Source organism: Mus caroli, unplaced genomic scaffold (assembly GCF_978045245.1).
Source record: "Mus caroli unplaced genomic scaffold, Mus_caroli_1 scaffold_2, whole genome shotgun sequence".
Classification (NCBI taxonomy): domain Eukaryota; kingdom Metazoa; phylum Chordata; class Mammalia; order Rodentia; family Muridae; genus Mus; species Mus caroli.
Window position 1 is genome coordinate 87,521,393 of NW_028227257.1, and position 20,309 is coordinate 87,541,701.

Here is a 20,309-nt window from a genome sequence, read left to right on the forward strand (position 1 = left end):
TACTTATTTTTACATCCCTAGGGTTTGGACTCTGGTCCTTATGCACAGCGAGCACTTTCCCAACTGGGCCGTCTTCCTGCTCTCCCCCACCAGCCCCCCTCTCTACTATGTAGCCCAGGCTGGCTTCCAGCTCGTTGATCTTCCTGCCTCAGTGTTCTGAATACTGAGATTATGGGCTTGAGCCATCAGAGCCAGTCTGGCTCTGTCTTCACATGGAGACCTACCATCTTTCTAAAGACACTAATACATAGTACTTGGAAGCCATTGTTATTTAGCCATTCCCCTACTGATAGACATGGAGGTTAGCTATAATTTTATTCCAGAGCTTCCTTGGGTCTCTCTGGAGTTGCTCTTGTTGGGTTATGGGAACCTGCTGTGCTTTAAAAATGTATTATCCGATATTTAAAATGTGTCCGTTAAGAGTTGGTGAAGAACCAAACACTTCCCATGGACGCCAGTTATCCCAGGCTCACTTCTTTTGAGCTGGATGGAAAATCTGCATCCTTGACCTCCGTGTCTCCTCTCCTTCAGTCTCCTCTGCTGTCCTTGTTCTAGTGGGAGCCACAGGGAGGCATGGTGGTGGTGGTGGTGGTGGTGGTGGTGGTGGGTGTCCAGAAGATCAGCAGCCTCTGGAATCAGAATGCCCAGGCTGAAATCCTGACCCAGTTCCTCCAAGAGCCACCATTTCTAGAACTGTGGCTTGGCCATATCCACTGTGAACCAGAAATAACAGCACTCGCGTCATTGAACAGCCTTGAGTGCAGAGGGCTGGCCAGGCAAAGGGTAGGCAGCCAGCAGTGTCCCTGTAGTGGGGTCCCGCCTCTGCCTTCGTTCACCATCGCCTCACTGGGCGCAGAGCCCACGTCCCTGGTGAGCAGCCTGGGTTGGCTCTCGCCTTTGTGACGCCTCCATTCCCCGGTCAGTGGGTGTCCCAGAGGACACTGCTGCCTGGGAATGCAACGGGTGATCAGATTTCTACCCTGCTTGGCCCTGAAGGTTCTGGACTGGGGCCTGCAGAGAGGGAAAGTGGCTGTCCTGGTCATTTGCTCTGAGGAGGTGGCCAGGAGCATAGCACCTAATGTAACCCCACACCGTGGACACATTTATTGGTCTTCAATGGGGCCGTTGTGGCTGTGGATTTGATCTCTGTTGGCCTGAGTGGTGGGCAAGAGAAGAAAGCAGCGTGGGGCCAGACTTGCCCCCTGGGAGCTGGGTGTCTTAGCACCATGTTGGCCCAGGCAAGGGTTTGCCTCAGCCTTTGGAGTACAGCATTCTCCTGGTTCCGTGTTGAGAGAATGGCTTCTGACTCTTCCTTACAGCCCTGGCAAGCAGCAGAGTCTGCCCTGCCTGACCAGCTTGCCTTGTGAAACAGGTGCCCCGGTTGTGGCTGTTGCCCAGGAGGAGAGAAACCAAGGTTACAGATTCCTAAATGACAGTCTCAAAGCCACCCACATGGTTGACCACTGGCAGGGCTGGGAGTGGTAGCCAGGCCATCTGGCTGTCTATTCACTCCTTTCTTACAAGGCCACCCAATGTGATCATTTTGGCAGAGGGTGGCCAGCCGGGCGGCCTGCTTAGCCTTGCCTCTCTGGGCAGTGGCGTGTGGTCAGCGAGTGAAGACAGCTGGGATTACATTTTAAAAGCAGAGGAGTGTGTGGCTGGCCCCAGCCCAGCCCTCCCCAGAACCAAGCTATACACCCTCCTGGTGGTTGAAATGGCCAGCTGAAGAGTCGCTGCTCCAAGGTCCTCTGCCCTGTTAGAGGGAGGACACTGGGGACTCCCAGGGAAGCACAGAACAGCAATCACTGGGCCAGTTTTCAACGGGGAAAAGTAAGTCTCTGAAAGACTAGTGGGCTAGAGGGTGCTGGTGGGTAGTAGGGCATCTGCCTGCCCCCTCTGTTCTAGCTGCTGGCTCCTGCTGGTCTGCTGTCACCTCATTCTGAAGGTACTGACCTGGCCCTGCTCAGGGTGAAGGTTGTGAGCATAGTGTCAGAGGGATTTGTACAAGGGTTTCACACATTGCTCGTGTACTGAGTGCTTACCTATGGCTAGATGATGTTCAGTGCCTTGTGATGAGCCAGCTACTCCTCAGAATAACCCATGATGGCCGCTGTTGTTAGTTCCCATGTGTAGCTGGGAAAACCTCACCGTATAGTCCAGACTGGCCGCAGATTCACAGGGCTTCTCTTGCCTCAGCCTCCCAAGTGCTGGAGTTACAGGTGAACTTGGCTAGCCCCATCCCAGTCTTCTAGCACAGGCTGTATGAGCAAGGGAGCCATCAGACTGTGGAATAAGGGCTTTTCTGGGAGGCAGTGGTGACTGGGGGGGTCTTGCGGGAGTTACTTGGACTCTTTGCACGCCAGTTTTGATGGGAAGAGGCCCAGCAGTGCAGTTTGAAAGCGCTGTACCCAGGGCCCCAGCCACAGCAGCTGTGCTCACTCTGGGAGACCTGCAGCAGGGCTGATTGGAGCTACATCCTAGGGAGGAGGGGATGCTTCTCCCACCTGGCCACACCCACACCCACACACCCCCACCCCCCACCCCCACACACAGCTGCCAGCCCCTGGAGTGGAAGTACATTCTCTCTGCAAGGGCGGCTGTGGGTGTTACTGGTGCTCTGGGACCAGAGGGACTGAGGGCAGATAGTGTGCCCACCTTCATACAGGACACTTGTGTTGCCATTGAACTCTTTCAGCCTACAGTGCATGCCCCCCTGACTCCCCCCCCCCCCGCACTCCCCTCCCCGCCCCAAGCCTCCACTGAGCGTATCTCTAACACAGCTCAGGAAGGTCTGGTAACTTACCTGACTCACTCGCCTTCAGATGAACCCCTCCTTCAGTGGCTCCTGTGTTCCTCATGGGTCCCACAAATAGAAACAGCTGCCTAGATGAGAGCTATACCCAGGGTCTCTACTGGGTCTGGTCAGTCCTATGAGTGACACAGCCACATAGGCCCCTCAGCTATGTTAACTCTGCACAAATAGCCCAATAGCAGGATCTCTACAATGGTATTCACACTTGCTCTGTGGCCTTTTGTAAGCCCCACTCCCTGGGTTAGTAAGGGACCTCCCCCCCCCCCCCCCGCCGCCAATGGATAGAACATGGAGGGCTTGCTGTTCAGAGCCTGAGACTGGAAAACACATAGTAGGTATGAGGGCCACCAGTGTCCCCTTGTCACACTCACCTGAGGGCTGGAGATCAAGCATGGGCAAGCATACCACCTCGTGGAAAGCAGGGGGCTGGGTTCAGATCCTGCTTAGTTGCGTCCCTGTAGTTGCCCAAGTATCCTCTCGGAGCTGACTCTCCCTCACCTGTGAACTCTGAGGGCAGCAGGATGCGCAGCTCACTGGAACCCAGGCATGTCTGCTTGCTGGAGGTCTGCTGCCAGAGAGGGGACAAGGAGGGACTTAGGAAAACTCTAGAGCCTGTGCCAACAGCCCAGGAAGCGGAGGCCAGAAATAGAAGAGCCCGGAGACAGGGGCTCCAGATGGCCAGGCTGCCCTCTGCCAACCCCAGAGGCCAACCCAAGCCCATGTACAGTCCTCCCTCCAGGGGCTGGTCACAGCATAAATTACTCCTTGGCAGGGCAGACTAATTTTACCTTCTTGGTTTTCATGGTTCATTTCCCATTCGGGGACCTGTGAGAGAAATGGAAAGGACTCTGCTAGTTGGGTGCTAGCATGCCGTGTCCGTGTGGGGTGCCCCTGGGCTGTCATGATTTGGTATAAATGGTGCAGTGGATCCCAGGACTGGAATCCATCAGGTTTTTTTGTTTCTTTGTTTGTTTGACCATAGCTTATGTTGGCTTCTGTGGTAGAGTAAGGAGGTTGATAGGAAGGTGTTTGTCACTTGCTGGTCCAGTGCTGTGAGTTTTTGGATGCGCCCCCCCCCCAATCCCACCCCTGCATTGTAGTCACAGAAAGCCAGAGCAGGCAGGTAATGAAGCCCAGTTGCCTCATTGTACAGACTGGGAGAGTGGGGCTCAGCGCCTAAGTGGAAGAGGTCCCAGGCTCACAGAAGCCCAGCCCGACTTATCTCATTTTATAAAGGGACAATGGGAGGCTTCTCTAGTTCTGATCACAGCAGGGCATCTCCCTCTGCCCCTTGCCTTCCCCGATTCTACTTGAGCTGCTCCTTGCAGGGACCTGGCTGCCTGTGCTCTCATTTCCGGCCTCCTGTACCTCTGGGAGCGCAAGATGTCATCCACTTGAGCTCAGAGTCTGTGGGGGTTCAGGGTAGGGAGCAGTTCAGAGGAAGTCGAGCTGGCAGCTGGATACATCCCAGGTCATCACCTGGGACATGTCCTCAGTCTGCCACACAGGTCACCAGCTCGGAGGCCACCACAGGAAACACAGAAGCTGGCTGCCTGGCTGCCTGCCTTCGGAGCTGGGGAGGCCGGCTCATCTGAGCAGGGCTCCCACTTGCGTCCAGCACACCGCCACTGTGTGGAGCCACCTGCACAGTGTGACCAGCCTGTCTGACTGTAGAGAGCAGACTGCCCAGGCTTTCCTGAGGGTTCTTCTGTTTCTTTAAAGCTGGCAGAAAGAAAAGTTGAGATAGCAACAACTGCCAGTGTGCCACCTACATATACTTCCTTCCTTCCTGTTGCCTCAGGGTGGAGCAGGTTCGACAGTGATTATCTTGTGGGATCCTCTCAGGAAGGCCTGTCCTGGACAGAATCCCTTCCTCTCTCAGTTGCAGTTCATCACCTGTCCTACAGGCATGCCACCTGGGAATAGTAGCAAGAGGGTAGGCTTTGAGCTGGTAAGATTGCATATGGCTGCTTGTGCAGCTTTGGTCAAGCCACTTAACCTTTCAGAACTTCTGTCCGAAAAGCGAAGGAAAACTGTTTGCAAGGTCGTGGACTTTATGGAATCACCACCTGCCAGACACTCAGCCGTCATGCAAAAATGGAATGCATGTGGCTGAGCTCGAGGTCCAAGAGGATCCTGAGAGCTTCAGGCGGCATTGGCTCCAGGGGCTCGCACAGTGTCTTCAGGACACTCTCCAGCCTTCTCTGCTTTCTTCTGTACTGGCTCTCCTCACAGGCAGCCACTGCGGTGGGGTTGTGGGTGGGGGTGAGGCACAAGCCTGGCAGCAGGCACAGCTGTTCTGCATCCTTTTCTCTTCGCGGTGGTCTCCTGGGACACTCCACCTCTTCATCCATTGGTTGGGTTTCCTACCTGTCCACCCTGAGGCAATAGGAAGGAAGGAAGGTGCACTAATCACTGAGGATTGCTGATCCAGGCTCTGACTGGTTGGTCTTCACAGTCACACACACCTAACTGTCCCCAAGACACCAGACAGTCGGTGCCAGAAAAAATAAGGGTCGTTAAGGCGTGCCCACAGGCATAGCTGCTGACCCATGAGGACAGGAACCCTGTTCTCTGAATTCCCAGCAGGTAGGACAGTGCTGGCATTCAGAACTGCAGGAGGACAGGTCACAAGGGAGGGAATGGGTGCCTTCCACTGGGTTTAGAAGTCACCCCACTCTGCCAGGGCATTGACACATTAGAGCGTCCCCCCTCCCACCTCCTTCCTGGAGGCCTGTGAGGAAGGTCACCTTCCTGGCAGTGTCACTGCTCTGCAGAGCCTCTTCCTTCTGAGCTTGTCAGTTCCACCAGCGCAGTCCCACAACCCCAGTCTGTCCCACAGGTGTGGCAAGCAGACATTACGAGTGGTAGTGCCCATGCCACCATACATGCGAAGGCTTATTAGCCAACGTCATCCCCCTTGGTCTCCTTCATCTGTAAGCTTCAGTACCTCCCCATGCCACTTGTCCTTTTGAAGCAGAGCTCCTGCCCTGTCACCCATAGGAAGGGAACAGTGAGGAGTGAGATCATGTGTACACTAGGTGCTTGCGAAAGGGCAGGGCCCGTCTGCATCACTCCAAGCCAGGATCTCTGCCAACTCATGGGTCTGTACGTGAGCCCTTCCACCTTCGTGGAAAAACTGCTTACTCTGGTGTTTATACATGACTACCTCACACACACACACACACACACACACACACACACACACACACACGAGTCATAGAAGAATACCAGGATCATAGTGTCTGTACTGGAGTACAAAGGATCAGAACAACTTTATTGTCAGCAGCTCAGCGCACAGTAGACTCCCCCTGCATGGCAGATAACTGCATAGGCAGGACAGGTAGATCACCCTGCCCTCAAATCACAGGGGAGAATGTGATGAGCATACAGTGGGTCGCTGCGTAGGGGAAGAGCCCAGGGTTGAGGGCTCAGCACCTTCCATGGCAAACAGAGAAGCCAATGTCTGTCTTCCGGAAGCCATCAGGTACATGCTCAAAGTCCCCTTGACCTACTTTATTACTGTGTGACCCACGGCAGAAATGGTTTGAGGGCCAGAGAACAGGAAGCCCTTACGGCCAGAGATGCTCTGTGGAGATGTTGCAAGGATGCCCAGAACTCAGGCGGGTAGCCCTGCCCCATCTTGAGCTTGCACTTGGACAGTCCCCTAAACCAGGCATGTTAGACAGACTATGGGTCAGGAAGTCAGGGGTGGAGCCTAGGGTTCTGTTTAACCAGCGAGCTCACCTCTCACCTCACCTCACCAGCTGCCCAGAGCCGCTCAGTACATGCGAGTACATCTGAGTACCAGAGCCATTCTGTGTGTGCTACCAATGGCATCTAGTATTTGAAAATGGATTTCTTTGTCTATGTGTGTGTACGCGTGTGTGTGGGTGCACACGTGCCATGGTGTATGTGTGGAGGTCAGAAGATAACTTGAGTCAGTCCACTCCTTCCACTATGTTATGCCTGGGGATTGAGCTCAAGTCATCAGGCTTGGCAAGAAGGACCTGAAGGACTTTTAACTCATTGAGCTCTGAGTACATTTCACACAGCAACCTTACCAAGTAGATGCTGCCCATGTTCACAGGCCCAGAGACTGGCCTCCCCAGTCGCACTACAATGGAGTGCTCTTCTCATCAGCCATTCTGTTTCAGGTCTTGTTGTCACCATGGAGGAGGCCATGCATCCCAGAGCCTGTCATGTGTCCACTTTGCACCAAGCCCTGTTCTGGCTGCAGGGGACACAGCAAGGGACAGAATAGATGAACATCTTCACTTCCTAGAGTCTACATTCTAGTTGGAGAGAGACCGGGGCCGATCTTATAAATAAATACCGTGCACGTTGGTTGGATAATGGCATGGTCGGCAGAAAGTGCAGCAGGCAGGAGAGAAAGAGCAAGGGGTACTAGTTAATGTAGAATGCCCAGAGATTTGACATCAGTTGAAGCCTGGAGGGAGGGGCAAGCCATGCACATCTGCTGGACAGAGGACTCCTTACAGAGGAAATAGCCACCGCAAAGTCATGTGGGAGGGAGGGCAGGCTCCTGGGGCTATGCTAGGGGTAGTGGGAGAAAGAACCATGAGTGACAAGGTCGCAGGAAATGGGGATGGTGTCCTGTATAATCTGCTCTGCATGAGATGGTCACTGTGCAGGGTTTGAAGCAAGGGGCCCCATGGTGATAAATTCGCCTTGACTGTGGGTGCCCAGTAGGGCGCCACTCTGGGGAGGCTACTATGTGCGAGTAGCTGAGATCAGGAAGAGTCACTGGGGAGGAGTAGCTTCCTTCTTTAGTACAGCTGCCTGATGTGTTGATGTTACAGAGCTCCCAAACCCTAGGGAAGCTCGGAGAGAAGGAGAGAAATGGTGGGATTGAAGGCCACATGTAACTTTTACCTGGTTTCATGGTGTGAGATCAGATCACACTATGTAGCAGGAGCTGCCCTTGAGTTCGAGATCTGGGGTAAAGGTGTGAGGTATCACATCCAGGTTCTGTGCATCCTGAAGAGGCCCCGGTACCAGGTCCCTCTCTGTAGAGTGCCCAGTGCAAACTCCCAACCCAGAAAGCATGCATCTGAGTTGGTTTCCAAGGCCCAGATGGAGAGCTGGAGCCATCAGGAACAAGCCTAGCTGGAAGGGGCCCCATACCTGCAGTGGGGCAGGGCAAAGCAAGGGTGGGTGACAGCTGCTCAGAGCGGTGACCCTGTCTGTAGAGGCTTGAATGAGAGAGAGAGAGAGAGAGAGAGAGAGAGAGAGAGAGAGAGAGAGAAGCTTCCAGGCAGTGAAGAGGTGGGCTGGCTTTCCTATCTGCTGACCAGCACTCCAGCTTTGCCCATCGAATTCCCCCCTTCCAGTGTGTCCAGTACCAAACAGTTCTCAGATTCTCCAGCCTCAGCTGCCCACACTGGCTTCCCAGGCTCAGCACAGACTCCAGAGGACTAGGGCTCAGTCTCCTTCAGACTATTTTTTTCAGATCCTAAGTGTCTATGCTTCAGACTGCTGTAGATCAAGGCTCCGAGCCTTCCTCAGTCTCTCTCCATCATCCCCTGGGTTGATTTACAGAATGAAGGAAATGGTGTTTCTCACCATTCCTGGCTTATAGAAAAGGCCCAAGCCAGACATTGCCAGGTGGAAGAGCTGCATAAGGAATGGTGTGTGCATGCATGTGTGTGTGTGCGTGTGTGTGATACGTAACACATGCATCTGTGCTCTGGGATGCACATGTGAAGACTGGGGGTTGATGTCCACCTCCATTTCTGTCCACCTTCTTTTTGAGACAGGGTTTCTTGTTGAACCTGCAGCTCACTGTTTCAGCAGACTGGATAGCCTGCAAGTCCCTAAGCTCTGTCTGTCCCCTCCCCCACAGGACCCCATACTCGGATTGGATGTGGTGCTGGGAACTGAACTCAGTCTCTGTGCTAGCCCAGCACTTTACTCACTGAGCACTTCCCCAATCCCACATTTAAAAAAAAATGTTTAGTTTAGTTTAGTTTTCTGGCTCTGGTCATTGGATCCAGTGCCCTGTGCATACCAGGCAAGCACTCTGCCTCAGAATCATACCCCAGCCATGTGAAGTAGGGCTTAATCTCCAGCCCCTGTTCCCCAGTTTCAGAGCTCAGTGGGTGAGGCTGAAAGCTCTAGCACTGGCCCCACCCTGAAGCTCTCTGGAGTCCACAGAAGTAAACTCAGGTGCTGGCCAAAGGGCTTCTGAGGAATAGCAAGAGATATTCCCTTTAGAGAGTGTGCCAGAAACCAAGGACAAGGTCAAATATGTTTCTTATTGTATCCATGTCCTTCCGCTCTGTTGGCTGGCTTCATGGATGTGCCCTGCAAAGCCTTCTGCAGAGCTTGGCTGCCTTGGCTGCCTTGACTGCCTTGGCTGCAGGCTTTCTCACTGAAGTCACAAAATAAACACCTTTCACTCACTTTGACTGCCCCAAAGTGGGTCAGCTGTCAGCTGCAGAAGAGAGAAATCGTGTGTAATGATATTCCTTAAACACCAGGTTCTTGCTGGTCGTGATGGTGCACGCCTTAAATCCCAGCACTTTGGAAGCAGAGGCTGCCAGATCTCTGTGAGTTCGAGGCCAGCCTGGTATACAGAATGAGTTTTAGGACAGCCAGGACTACACAGAAAAACTCTTCCTTGAAAACCAAAGCCAAACCAGAGAGCTGGCTGGAGAGATGGCTCAGGGATTAAGAGCACTGGCTGCTCTTCCAGAGGACCCAGGTTCAATTCCCAGCACCCACATGACAGCTCACAACTCCAGCTCCAGGGGACCCAGTACCTTCACTCACGAATGCAGGCAAAACACCAATTCACATAAAATAAAAAGTAAAAACAATCATAAAAAAGAAAAGAAAACAAAGAAAAAAAGGCCAGGCTTCATGTCCAGTCGCCGGTGAGACCATTTAGGTGTACCATTGATTGACACGGGTGGCTCCTGCTTCTGGGGCTGAGAGTGGCCCTGCTGGTGCTGAAGGGAGCTGTGACACCTGAGTCTGTCAAACACAGTGGGATGCAAGTCCACAAAAATAGTGCCACTCTGAAACAGGTTCTCCAGGGCTTGTTCTGACCTCTGCCTCTCTGAGTCCTACCAACAGAAGAGAACATGTGGTATATTTCAGAAGCCCTCCCTGTGGGAGTATCTTAGGAGGAGCACAGTTTGACAGGCCCAAACAGCTGGGTTCCACAGCAGGAAGCCCTGAGCTGACTGGAGTTCAGTTCCACAGTTGCCTATGGTGTTTCCTGCCTTTGGGTCCCCTGATTTAGGTCTTGCCTTTGCATGCTAGTTCATACAAGTATACACACACACACACACACACACACACACACACACACACACACACACGCCTTACAGAAGCATGACAAGAGATACTTCCACAAATATACCCATGGAACCAGCACCCAGGCCGAGAAATCAAACCTGATTTTAGCACCCTAGGACTGTTTTCTACCTATTCCATTTGGCTCCAAGAATAACTCTGAACTTGACCCCTACTTCACTTCCTCTCGTAGATGTGACTACATACCTGATAGAAACAATTTGAGGGAAGAAGGCTGTATTTTGGCTCGTGGTCCAGGGGATATAGACCATCGTGGTGAGAAGGGGTGGTGGCTGGAACTCTACCTGTGATAGATGGGGTGAGGCTTATCACCTCTCAGTGACAGGCCGTGCTGCAGAGAGACCTTAGTGGGAACCGGTAAGCCCTGACTTTAGGTTCTCCTCTACCTGCTGGAACCCAGTGCAAAAGGTTCCCACACCTTCCCCAAACAGTGTCAGCAGCGGGGACTAACTTCTCAAATCCTGAGCCTGGGAGGGAACTGGGCTAGGAAACAGTTTCACACTACAGCCTGTCCTGGGTTTGTTTCCTTGCTTTATATCAATCAAACCCCACAGGGGTAACCATGTGGGGGTTCAGCCATGGTGTTCATACAGTTGTGGTTGGAATACTCCCCTTCCCGTGTTGCGTTCTATCCATTGATTGGTTTTATTTTAAAGTATGAAGCTGGATACATTGGTATATGCTTGTCATCTCGGCTCAGGAGGCTGAGGCAGGAGGATCAAGAATTCAAAGCTAGACTCGGCTCTATAGGCAGGCTGTGTCTCCAAAACAATCAAAACCAGGAAGTTTGCTGAGCCACGCGTACTTCAGGCAGAGGCAGGGCAGAGTGAGTGTGCATGGTCCTTTACGGCCTTTGCTTAGGATGCTGACCGCTCGCCAGCCTGTTGATCTGATTGGCTCATTGCCTGAGTGTGGTGTGAAGGGAGGGAATGCATGCAGCAGGCAGGCAAGTCTTTCAGAACAGGACCATAAGACAAGCCCAGGGATGCTCCATGGTGAACATACCAGGCTGCCTTGCTCCATCGCGTATGTGCCCAGTGCCCCCTTTGTACTCAGTTTCTAACCTGGATCTCTCCCTTTGCCACCCTGGGGTTCGATCTAAGAGTCTGTTGACAGATGGGAAGAATTCCTTTAAAGCAGCTGTTTTCAGCCTGTGGATTGCAATCCCTTCGTGGATCAAAGGACCCTTTCACAGGGGCTGCTTAAGATCATCCTACGTGTCAAACATTTACGTTACGACTGCAGTTATGAAGCAACAATGGAAACAGTTTTATGGTTGGGGGTGACCACCACGTGAGTAACTGTATTAAAGTGTGCAGTGTTAGGAAGGCTGAGAAGCACTGCTTTAAGTGCTTAATTCTCTGAGCCCCTCTCTCTTTTCCCCCCTTTCCCCTTCCTCCCCTCCCCATTTTCCCTTCCCTCCTCCCCCTCTTCTTCCTCCCACCTCTCATGCTGAGGTCAAACCTCACATGGTTTACCCAGATCCTCCAATGGGATTACTTTGTGTCTCTTTGTGCCACACCTGGGCTCACTCCACACTGTATAGCAGTTTTAGACTCACCACAAAACAGTTCCATGTCCCCGCTCCTCACCCGCCACAAGAGCATGTGTGTTGTTTCACTTGGTGACCTTACAGCGAGAACATTGTCAAAGTCTACGGGCATGGGAGTCCCTCTTGGTATTGGCGTTCTCTGAATCCAAACAAATGGGTGACTGGGTGCTGATATGTGTCTGCTGTCAGAGTGTCTGTCACTTCCTGAGCAGTCTAGTGCTCTGCTGCTTCCCCCCCCCCCCATTACTGTCCCCACAGGTGTCCTTCCTCAGAATGTCACACAGTGGCAGCTGTGCAATACACACATTTCCTCAGTGACTGTACCCACTCTCTTTTCATGTGTGGAGCACGTGTTGTGTGTTGAGAGTCGCCCAGCAGATTGTGAACTGCCATCCAGCCTTCCAGCCCATGCTCTGTGCCAGCTTCTCTCTGGTTTGGAAGTTTAAAGCCCTTCTGTGTCTTGGTGAGCATAAATCCCAATGTAGGGGACAGCTCTGCAAATCCGGGTTTCCTTGAGCCATCGCCCGTACGATTGCTTCCGATTGCTTCCTTACAGCGGGTTCCTAGGGGGAGATCTCTCATGCTGGCCCTTGGATTGCGGACTCACCCTGTAGAAACACTCTCCCACGAATGTCACACTCCAGCCCCTAACATTTGAGTAAAAACTTCTCGCTCTGGGCGGTCCTCAGAGGCTTGAGGAGTTTAAGGTTTTGTGTGTTTACTAATGGAGACGTACACTGGAAAGGGCTGCCTAGGACTAAGAAAGATCCCGATCTGGGGTCGAGTTCAAGCCGCGAAAGGACGAGAACTCTGATGATGAGTGATGTCTGCCATGCGTGTCACATCGGAGACGACTATAGGTGCTCATCATCTCTGACACCACCACTGCCTGGCTCCAACCTCCCTTTAATGTGTATACTTTTCCTTTCTGTGATCTTACTAAGTTTCCATGACTGGCCTTGCACTTGCGACTCTCCTGTCAACCTCCCAAGCAGCTGGGCTTGGTTTATGATACTTTTAAATGACACTAACATTTAGCTAACATTAGAACTACTCTCAATAAGCCGGGCGGTGGTGGCGCACGCCTTTAATCCCAGCACTTGGGAGGCAGAGGCAGGCGGATTTCTGAGTTTGAGGCTAGCCTGGTCTACAAAGTGAGTACCAGGACAGCCAGGGCTACACAGAGAAACCCTGTCATGAAAAAAAAAATGTAAGATCTACTGTTAATAAAGTAATTACTAGAGACTAAACATTGTGTGTGCAAACCTGACCTGCGGAGCAGAAATGTGCAGATACTCAGTCCCTCTAAACAAATGGGAAACCAAGATGACAAGTGGTCATTTGTCTGGGTGTGGCCATGCTGGTATTGGTGACAGAATGTATACTGGTATAAGACTTCCATAAAATTAACTGGTTTGTAGTGGCTCACACCTTTAATCCCAGTACAGAGGAGGCAGAGGCAGATGTGAGTTCAAGGCCAGCCTGATTTACATAGTGAATTTCAGGACAGTCAGGACTATGTAGAAGGATCTTGTCTCTAAAAGGGCGTGGGGTCCCATGAATTCTGTAACATGTTTTAATAGATTTATCTCACGGTGATGCACTCTAGTAATCTTGGCTCGTGAGGAAGACAGGAGGATTATGAATTAACCAGACTCTTATCTTAGTGAGTCCTGGAACTCACTATGTAGACTAGGCTGGTCTAGAACTCAGTTCTACTTCTGCCTCCCCAGTGCTGGGATTAAAGGTGGGCTCCACCGCACCTGGCTCAGACTCTTTTTTAAAAGTAGGTAAATAGTTTTTTGGGTTTTTTAAAATGCCTTTTGCATGCCCTAGGAGCAGCTACCTGCATTTGCAGGTGTATCTTACAGGTAAATTCAAGGAATATTATTGATCATTCTCCCCATAGATAGTGCTTGCTGGGCACATAAGCTCAGCTATTCAGGAGCTGGAGAGATGGCTCGGGCGTTAAGAGCATTTGCTGCTCTTACAGAGTATCCAAGTGTGGTTCTTAGGACCCACACTGAGTGACCCACAGCTACCTGTAACTCCAGTTCCAGGGGATTTGATGTTCTCTTCTGGCCTCCATGAACACACACATTTGCCACATACCTTGGTATGTGTGTGTGTACACATCTATACATACATGTGCACACATATACAAATAAAATATAATTTTGAATTCAGCTATTCCTTCTAATACTTCCCAAATGTCCCGACTCCCGCTTCCGTGGTCTGTTGATTAACACCATTAATTGATAGGGTACAGATTAGGAGGTTGAATCAGGAGGATTGCCACAAGTTTGAGACTATATAGCAAAACCCTGTCTTAAAAGAAAATGACTTTTCAAGAAGGGGAAACTGAGGCTTAGAACATAGGTAGAAAATGTCTCAATTTATGGCACAAACAAGACCAAGCGCCCAAGATCCCCAGCCCAGGTGTACACCTGACCTTGAGTCCTTTAGATATTCAAGGGGACAGGCAGGGTGGATACCAAACAGAACTGCAAACTCTCAGGGGGCCAAACTTAAGGAAGCCAAGTGGGCACAGCCTCCTGATGCCCCAGTAACCTGGCTGCCAGGCAATCTGGGGTCCTGGCTCTCTGCCAAGGGTGAAAATGAGCTGCAGGCCTCTGGCCACTCTCTGCCCCTCCTCTTGGGTTTGCATCTCATTGCTGGAGGTTCCACCAGGCTTAATCTCTGTGAGTGCAGACTCGGAGGAGCCAGGCTGGAGGGATCAGTGCCAGCAGCTTGGAGAGCTTCATGAGGCTGCCCTCTGCTTGGGCAAGGAGAACAGAAGAAGTGGCTTTTAGAGCCTCACCTGGCCCGTGCCTTCCCCTGATATGGAGTCTGGTGAGGTTCACCAGCCCCAAGCAGTAGTTCACTTAGTCACATCATCTGACGCATGTCCCTGTAAGCCTTCCATTGAGACAGGGTCTATTTCAGAGTAAAGGTGCCTGTGACCCACTTCAGGCTTCAAACGCACAGCACTCAGACAAGTGAGGCTTGGCCATGGCCTCCAGGCAGCTGGGCTTTTCTGAGAATGGAGAGGCCTGAGTAGATGTCAGGGACAGTGAGAGCAGGGGCACCCTTTTTGTTTTGTTTTCTGGGAAGCTCAAAATGGTTGGCTGTCCCATCACTAACCATCTAACAACAGGTTATTATGATCCGTTGGGTGCCACATGGAAGAGCATAGACGACGTAGGGCGGGCTCGTCATCTCTGACACTCTGTTTCTGAAGCGTCCGACTTTGTACAAGTTGATTAACTATTCCTCGTCTGAAAACCCAAATCCAATGTATGTCAAAATCTGACGTGTTCAACAGATAATCAAGTTTTGGAGCTTTGGGATTTGGTAAAGAGTATGCCAGCATCCGAGTGTCAGGACACTGCCAGGTCTGAAACACTTTTGGTGGGACATCTCAGATAAAAGTCATGTTACCTGAGTGTGATTCTGTAAGAAAACATGAAGAACCACATGCAAAATACACATGTGAAAGCCACAGGCCTCTCTACTCAGAGGTGGAGGTGCTGTCTGGTGACTGTTTGTTTTGGATTGTCTATGTGTCTCTTCTAGTCCCTAGCCATGTGTCTCTTTCCCTCCCCATCAGGTGCCCTTGTCTCTGGGCAGCCAATGAAATACAGCCCTTGTAAAGCTCTGGTACTCAGCAATCCAAGTCCTCCCCTCAGTCTGTATCCCAATTCTCCCATAGGATGCTCTGGCAGCTATGATCATTTCTGACTTCCCATGAAGACTCCTTAAGGCTTAGCACACAGCCTTCTGATGTGGCTGCTGATGCTGTCATCTAAAATGTTCATACCCCAGACCTTGAACAAAGCAGTCTGGAGAGATGGCACAGAGGCTCACGCTGCCCTGTCATGGGACTCACATTCACTCCCCAGCATCCACACCAGGTGACTCACAAACACCTACAATTCCAGCTGCAAGGGATCTTACAAACTCTCTCATCTCCATGGGCACCTCCACTGACATGTACAGACAGACAGACCTAAATCAATAAAAAGCTTTAAACACTATTCTAGATTTATTTATTCTTATCTGATGTGTATGAGTGTTTTGCATGCATGTATGTCTGCACACCACATGCACGCCTGGTGCCCACAGAGGCCAGAAGAGGATGTTGGATTCTCTGGATCTGGAGTTACAGATGGTTGTGAGCTGCCTGCCAAGTGCCAGGGATCAAAACTGGGTTGTTTGGGAGAGCAACAAAACTGCTCAGCTATCTCTTCAGCCCCTATTAAAAAACATGTAAAAAGAAAAGAAAAGAAAAATCTCATGATGTCTTAAGTGAGGTTACGGTTTTGTGTTAGCCATCCTTGCCTGCACGTGAGCATGTGAACCAAGGACGTACTGTAAGAATCGGGCTCCCAGCTCTGTGATCTGAGCCTGTCACTGCTCTAGCCTCTCAACGTCAGCCTTGTCGTCCTTCTTGACACCCACCTTGCCCTGCCATATGGGGAAGGAGAGTCAACCCTAACCCACAAGGCTTCTCCTTCTGGAGTCTTCTGTGCAGCTGAGTGTCTGCGGGGCCAGTGGGGCACAGAGGACACAGTGCATTTTGACCTGGCCCATTTGATCATCAATTCAGTGGGCAGATGCAAGTTCTGCCGGGGTGGGATGGGCCTGAGACCAGGGTGAGACACAGCAGATGCTCAGAGTGCAGAACTGAAGGACGTCCACTCCTATGCCTCACAGACTCCCTGGGAATGGAGGTCCCTTCAATTTCATGCTCCAGTCCTTGTATGCTTTCCCAGCCTCCAAGCATTTCCTGGCGTCCGTTACAGGTGCTGGGACACCAGTGGTAAGCCAGAGAGCCTGGGAAAGCCATTTGTCCTGCCTTCTGGGAGTTTACAGTTGCAAGCTAGCTAAAGGCCGTTATACATTGTGGGGGGTGGGGTCCCAGGCATTGTGGCTGGTGGAGTAGACAGGGTCCAGAGAAGGGGAACACTACAAAATGGCCCCAAGCTGTGTGGTCCCAGAAAGCCAGAGTTTGTCAGTGATTGACTAAAAAAGAGAAACCCAGCAACCTAGTGGAGAGCATTCTAAGCTGCACTTGTTGGTGCTACCTGGCTGTGTTCCTGATTAGCTGTCTTTTTTCTTCGTTTCTTAATTTTATTCATTTTACCTTATCTATCTATCTATCTATCTATCTATCTATCTATCTATCTATCTATCTATCTATTTTTGGGTCAGAGTCTCACTATGTAATTCTGGCTGTCCTGCAACTTGCTATGTACACCAGACTGGCTTCAAACTCACAGAGATCTGCCTGCCTCTGCCTCCTGAACTCTGGGGTTAAAGGTGTGCACCACGATAAGCAGCTCCTGATCAGCTTTCTATCCTGGGGCTGTAGCCTCTTCCACATTTATCTCTGTCCCTGCCACCCACCACATCTGATGGAATCTGTCATTGGACACATTTCATTGGAAGGAGAGTGGACTCCTACAAACTGTGCTCTGAGCTCCACACATTCATGACCCCTCTCCACATTAGATAGACTTACTGAGAGAAATGAAAAAGTAGGGAAGTCAGACAACCTTTGTAAGACTCTGGGGAGCCTTAGCTTACTGGGGACCCCCCTGAGTGAACCATGTGGAGCCAGGATCGATGCAAAAAGCAAGAGGAATTTATTGTTCCAGTGCACTGGGGTCATCCCAGACACAAAGGAGGGGCAGCGACTCCTAGCACCAGTTCTGCTGGTTTTTATATGGTTTCCAGGGGCAGAACAGAGCATCACCAACTAGGCACAATATGATTGGCGGAACAGTGCATCCTTTAAACTGATTGGTTTTTAGGGAATAGGTGACAAGGACTTCCCTTGTCTGAAGGTGAGCAATGGTCAGTCCTGCCGAATGTGTCCCCCACCCGCAGTTCCTGCCCTGTGTGGTCTGAGAAATGCTAGTAGCCTCTCCCTTCTGGAAGGGCGGAGTGTTTCCCCTACCTTCCCCAAATTCCTGAGCTGACCTTTTCACCTTCATTATCAAGCTTGCCAACCACGGCCAAGTACCACAGACTGGCCACATGGCTTTACTTCCCAAGTTCTGAAGGTTAAGAGGTCAAAGGCCAAGGTGTACCCAGCCAGATAAGGGCTGTCTACATTGCAGATGGGACTTTTCTACTGTATCCTCACAGGCAGAGAGCCCTGTGTCACCTTTCTTTATGAGGTTACCTGACCCTGAACACCTGTCCAGTCTTTGCCTCCTCTCCAAATAGTGTCATTAGGACTTAGGACTTAAATGTAGGGGAGCGACAAAGGGTTCGGGCTCCTAACACCTGCTCCATGCCTGCTCAGCTTGTCATTGAGACTTGAACTCTCAGAGTGCAGGGTGTTCCTAGACACAGTTGTGGGACTCCTGCCCTTGCAACTGCATCCCAGTCAGCTTGCATGACCTTGGGTCAGTCCCTTCTCAGTCTTCAGCCCTTCACACACCCTTTCTCCGCGGGTGGCTAGGGAGCCATCGCCAAGGCCAGGAGGTGGAGCAAAACGCGGCGCTCGCACCCGGGGCGGTGCAGGTGGCGCAGGGCGCGGGCTGCGGTGGCCGAGGTGGGTGTCGGCGGCGACGCTGCGGAGGCGGCTGCGGGCCGCGCGCGACGGTCCGCGCGTGAACCCAGGGCTGTCCCCTCGGCGCCCACCCCCTCAGCCCCCGCCGCTCGTGTCCTGCGAGCCCCGCGCCCCTCCCGGCCGCCAGCCAACTGCGTGCCCCCGGGGCCGGCAAGAAGCCACATGCCCCCGCAAGGAATGCCGGGCTGCCGGGCGGGCGGGGGGCGGGCCGGGCCGCGGCGCCCCGCCGCGAAGGTGGGTGACGGCCGGGGCGCCGCCCCCTTGCACACTTTCCCCGCGGGCCACACACGCGGTCGAACAGCGGCCGCGGGGCTGGGGGCAGGGCTCCCTGTCCCCTGCGGTCCCCTGTGCGCGCCCCCCGCGTCCCGGCTCGCAGGAGGGGCAGGCCGTGCCGCTCCCCCACCCCTCCCGCCGCCGCGGGCTTTGGGGCCCCCGGTGGGGAGCAGGGGGCTGGTGAGCCGAGGAGCAGGGGTGTGGCCAGCGGGGGCCCCGGGGAGTGAGTCACACACACACTCTGCTTGCCCAGTCCCGGGGCCCAGCACGGTCCCAAGGCCGAGCTACTGCACAGCCCTCTGAAGAAGAGTGTCCCGGGGTCTGGCATGAGGACCGTGGGGAGGGGCTGCAGCCAGGTTCTGTGGTCAGGGCGGTAAGCATGCTCTGGGAACACTCCCCCCTGGAGAGAGAGGTGGGCTTGGAGTCAGGGCAGGGCTAGCCCTGGCTGGCACACAACCAGCTCCCCAGCCCCGCCTGTACCTGCTGTGAGCTGCCCAAGGGGCCTGGCTTCTTCCTCCTGGCAGCCCCTCGCTTGGGGCCTCACAGCCAGCCATGCAGAGCTCATTTCAGCCTTCCACTCCCTCGGGCCCAGTTGGATTTGTGGAGTCCCCTTCCTGCCCACTTTGGCAGTTTGTCAGGTTCTTGGGGGTTCCTTGTGTCCTTTGGACGTAGTGTCCGGGCTGTGCTTCTCAGGCCTGCCTCCTGGCCTGAGCTGCCCCTGGGCCTTGACCCCATGAGGCTGGTGGCTCCAGTCGTCCCCAGGACCAGCCCAGGATAGAAATGGCATTTCCTCTTGGCCAGGCTACAGCTGTTTTTGTTGTCTGAGTTCTCAAGGCTTCCTCTGGGGATGGCAGGGAGGGTAACCAGACTCCTAGGGACCCCTGCTCTCTCTCCCAGCCACTCACCCCTCTTCCCCTGTCTCTTTCATCTTCTTCCTGTGCTGGTCCCGCCTCCCTTGCCTGTCCCCAGGACAGAATGACTGAGAACATGAAGGAGTGCTTGGCCCACACCAAGGCGGCTGTAGGGGACATGGTGACAGTAGTGAAGACAGAGGTCTGCTCACCACTCCGGGACCAGGAGTATGGCCAGCCCTGGTGAGGCCCCTGGGTGGTGACTTGAGGAGGGGAGGTGGGTGGCCATGCTGGGTTGGTTGGGGACCCAGGGGATGTTCTTACTCGATGCCAGCCTTCCTTGTTGGACAGTTCTGGGGTCAGAGGTGAGCAGGCACTAGACGGATGGGGGCAGAGTTTCCCAGAGCCCAACTCTCAGGAATTCCCGCGCTCCACTGCTCCTACAGTGAACAGTCAGCCTGTTGGAGTTCTTTGCCCATCTGCAACTCTCTGCCTCCTGGACAGGTGTCCAGTCTGTCTTCCTCTTGGGTTGTCTCTGATGGCTTCATTGCTTTCTTTCTTTTTTTTTTCTTCTTTTTTTGTGGGCCCTTGCCCGGAGCAGCTCTCGGAGACTGGACCCATCTTCCATGGAAGTTGAACCCAAGAAACTGAAGGGAAAGCGTGACCTCATTGTGACCAAAAGCTTCCAACAAGTGGACTTCTGGTGTAAGTAGAGCTGAGGCTCTCTGGGTGGCTCCTCCCTTCACCCAATATCCCATCTGCCCCTGGGTCATTGTGCCAGAGTCGCAGTGAGAGGCATCCACCTGGGGCACACCAGGGCTCAGCAGCCTGTCTTGCGTCTTAGAATCCACAGATGACCCCAAACCCAATTTTTTTTTCAAACTTGAGACAGAA

The 20,309-nt window shown here is 52.8% G+C and overlaps 1 protein-coding gene across 3 annotated transcripts in view; it reads left to right on the plus strand.

The window, feature by feature from the left end:
* The window catches only part of Prdm11 (PR/SET domain 11), a 76,619-nt gene that overhangs the window by 11,974 nt on the left and 44,336 nt on the right, over positions 1-20,309 (plus strand). For all 3 annotated transcript variants that reach the window (XM_021156411.3, XM_029474362.2, XM_085834636.1), the window contains exons 2-3: positions 19,534-19,658; positions 20,017-20,120. In XM_021156411.3, coding sequence (XP_021012070.2) covers positions 19,534-19,658; positions 20,017-20,120 — 229 coding nt within the window. The remainder of the gene's footprint in view (positions 1-19,533; positions 19,659-20,016; positions 20,121-20,309) is intronic.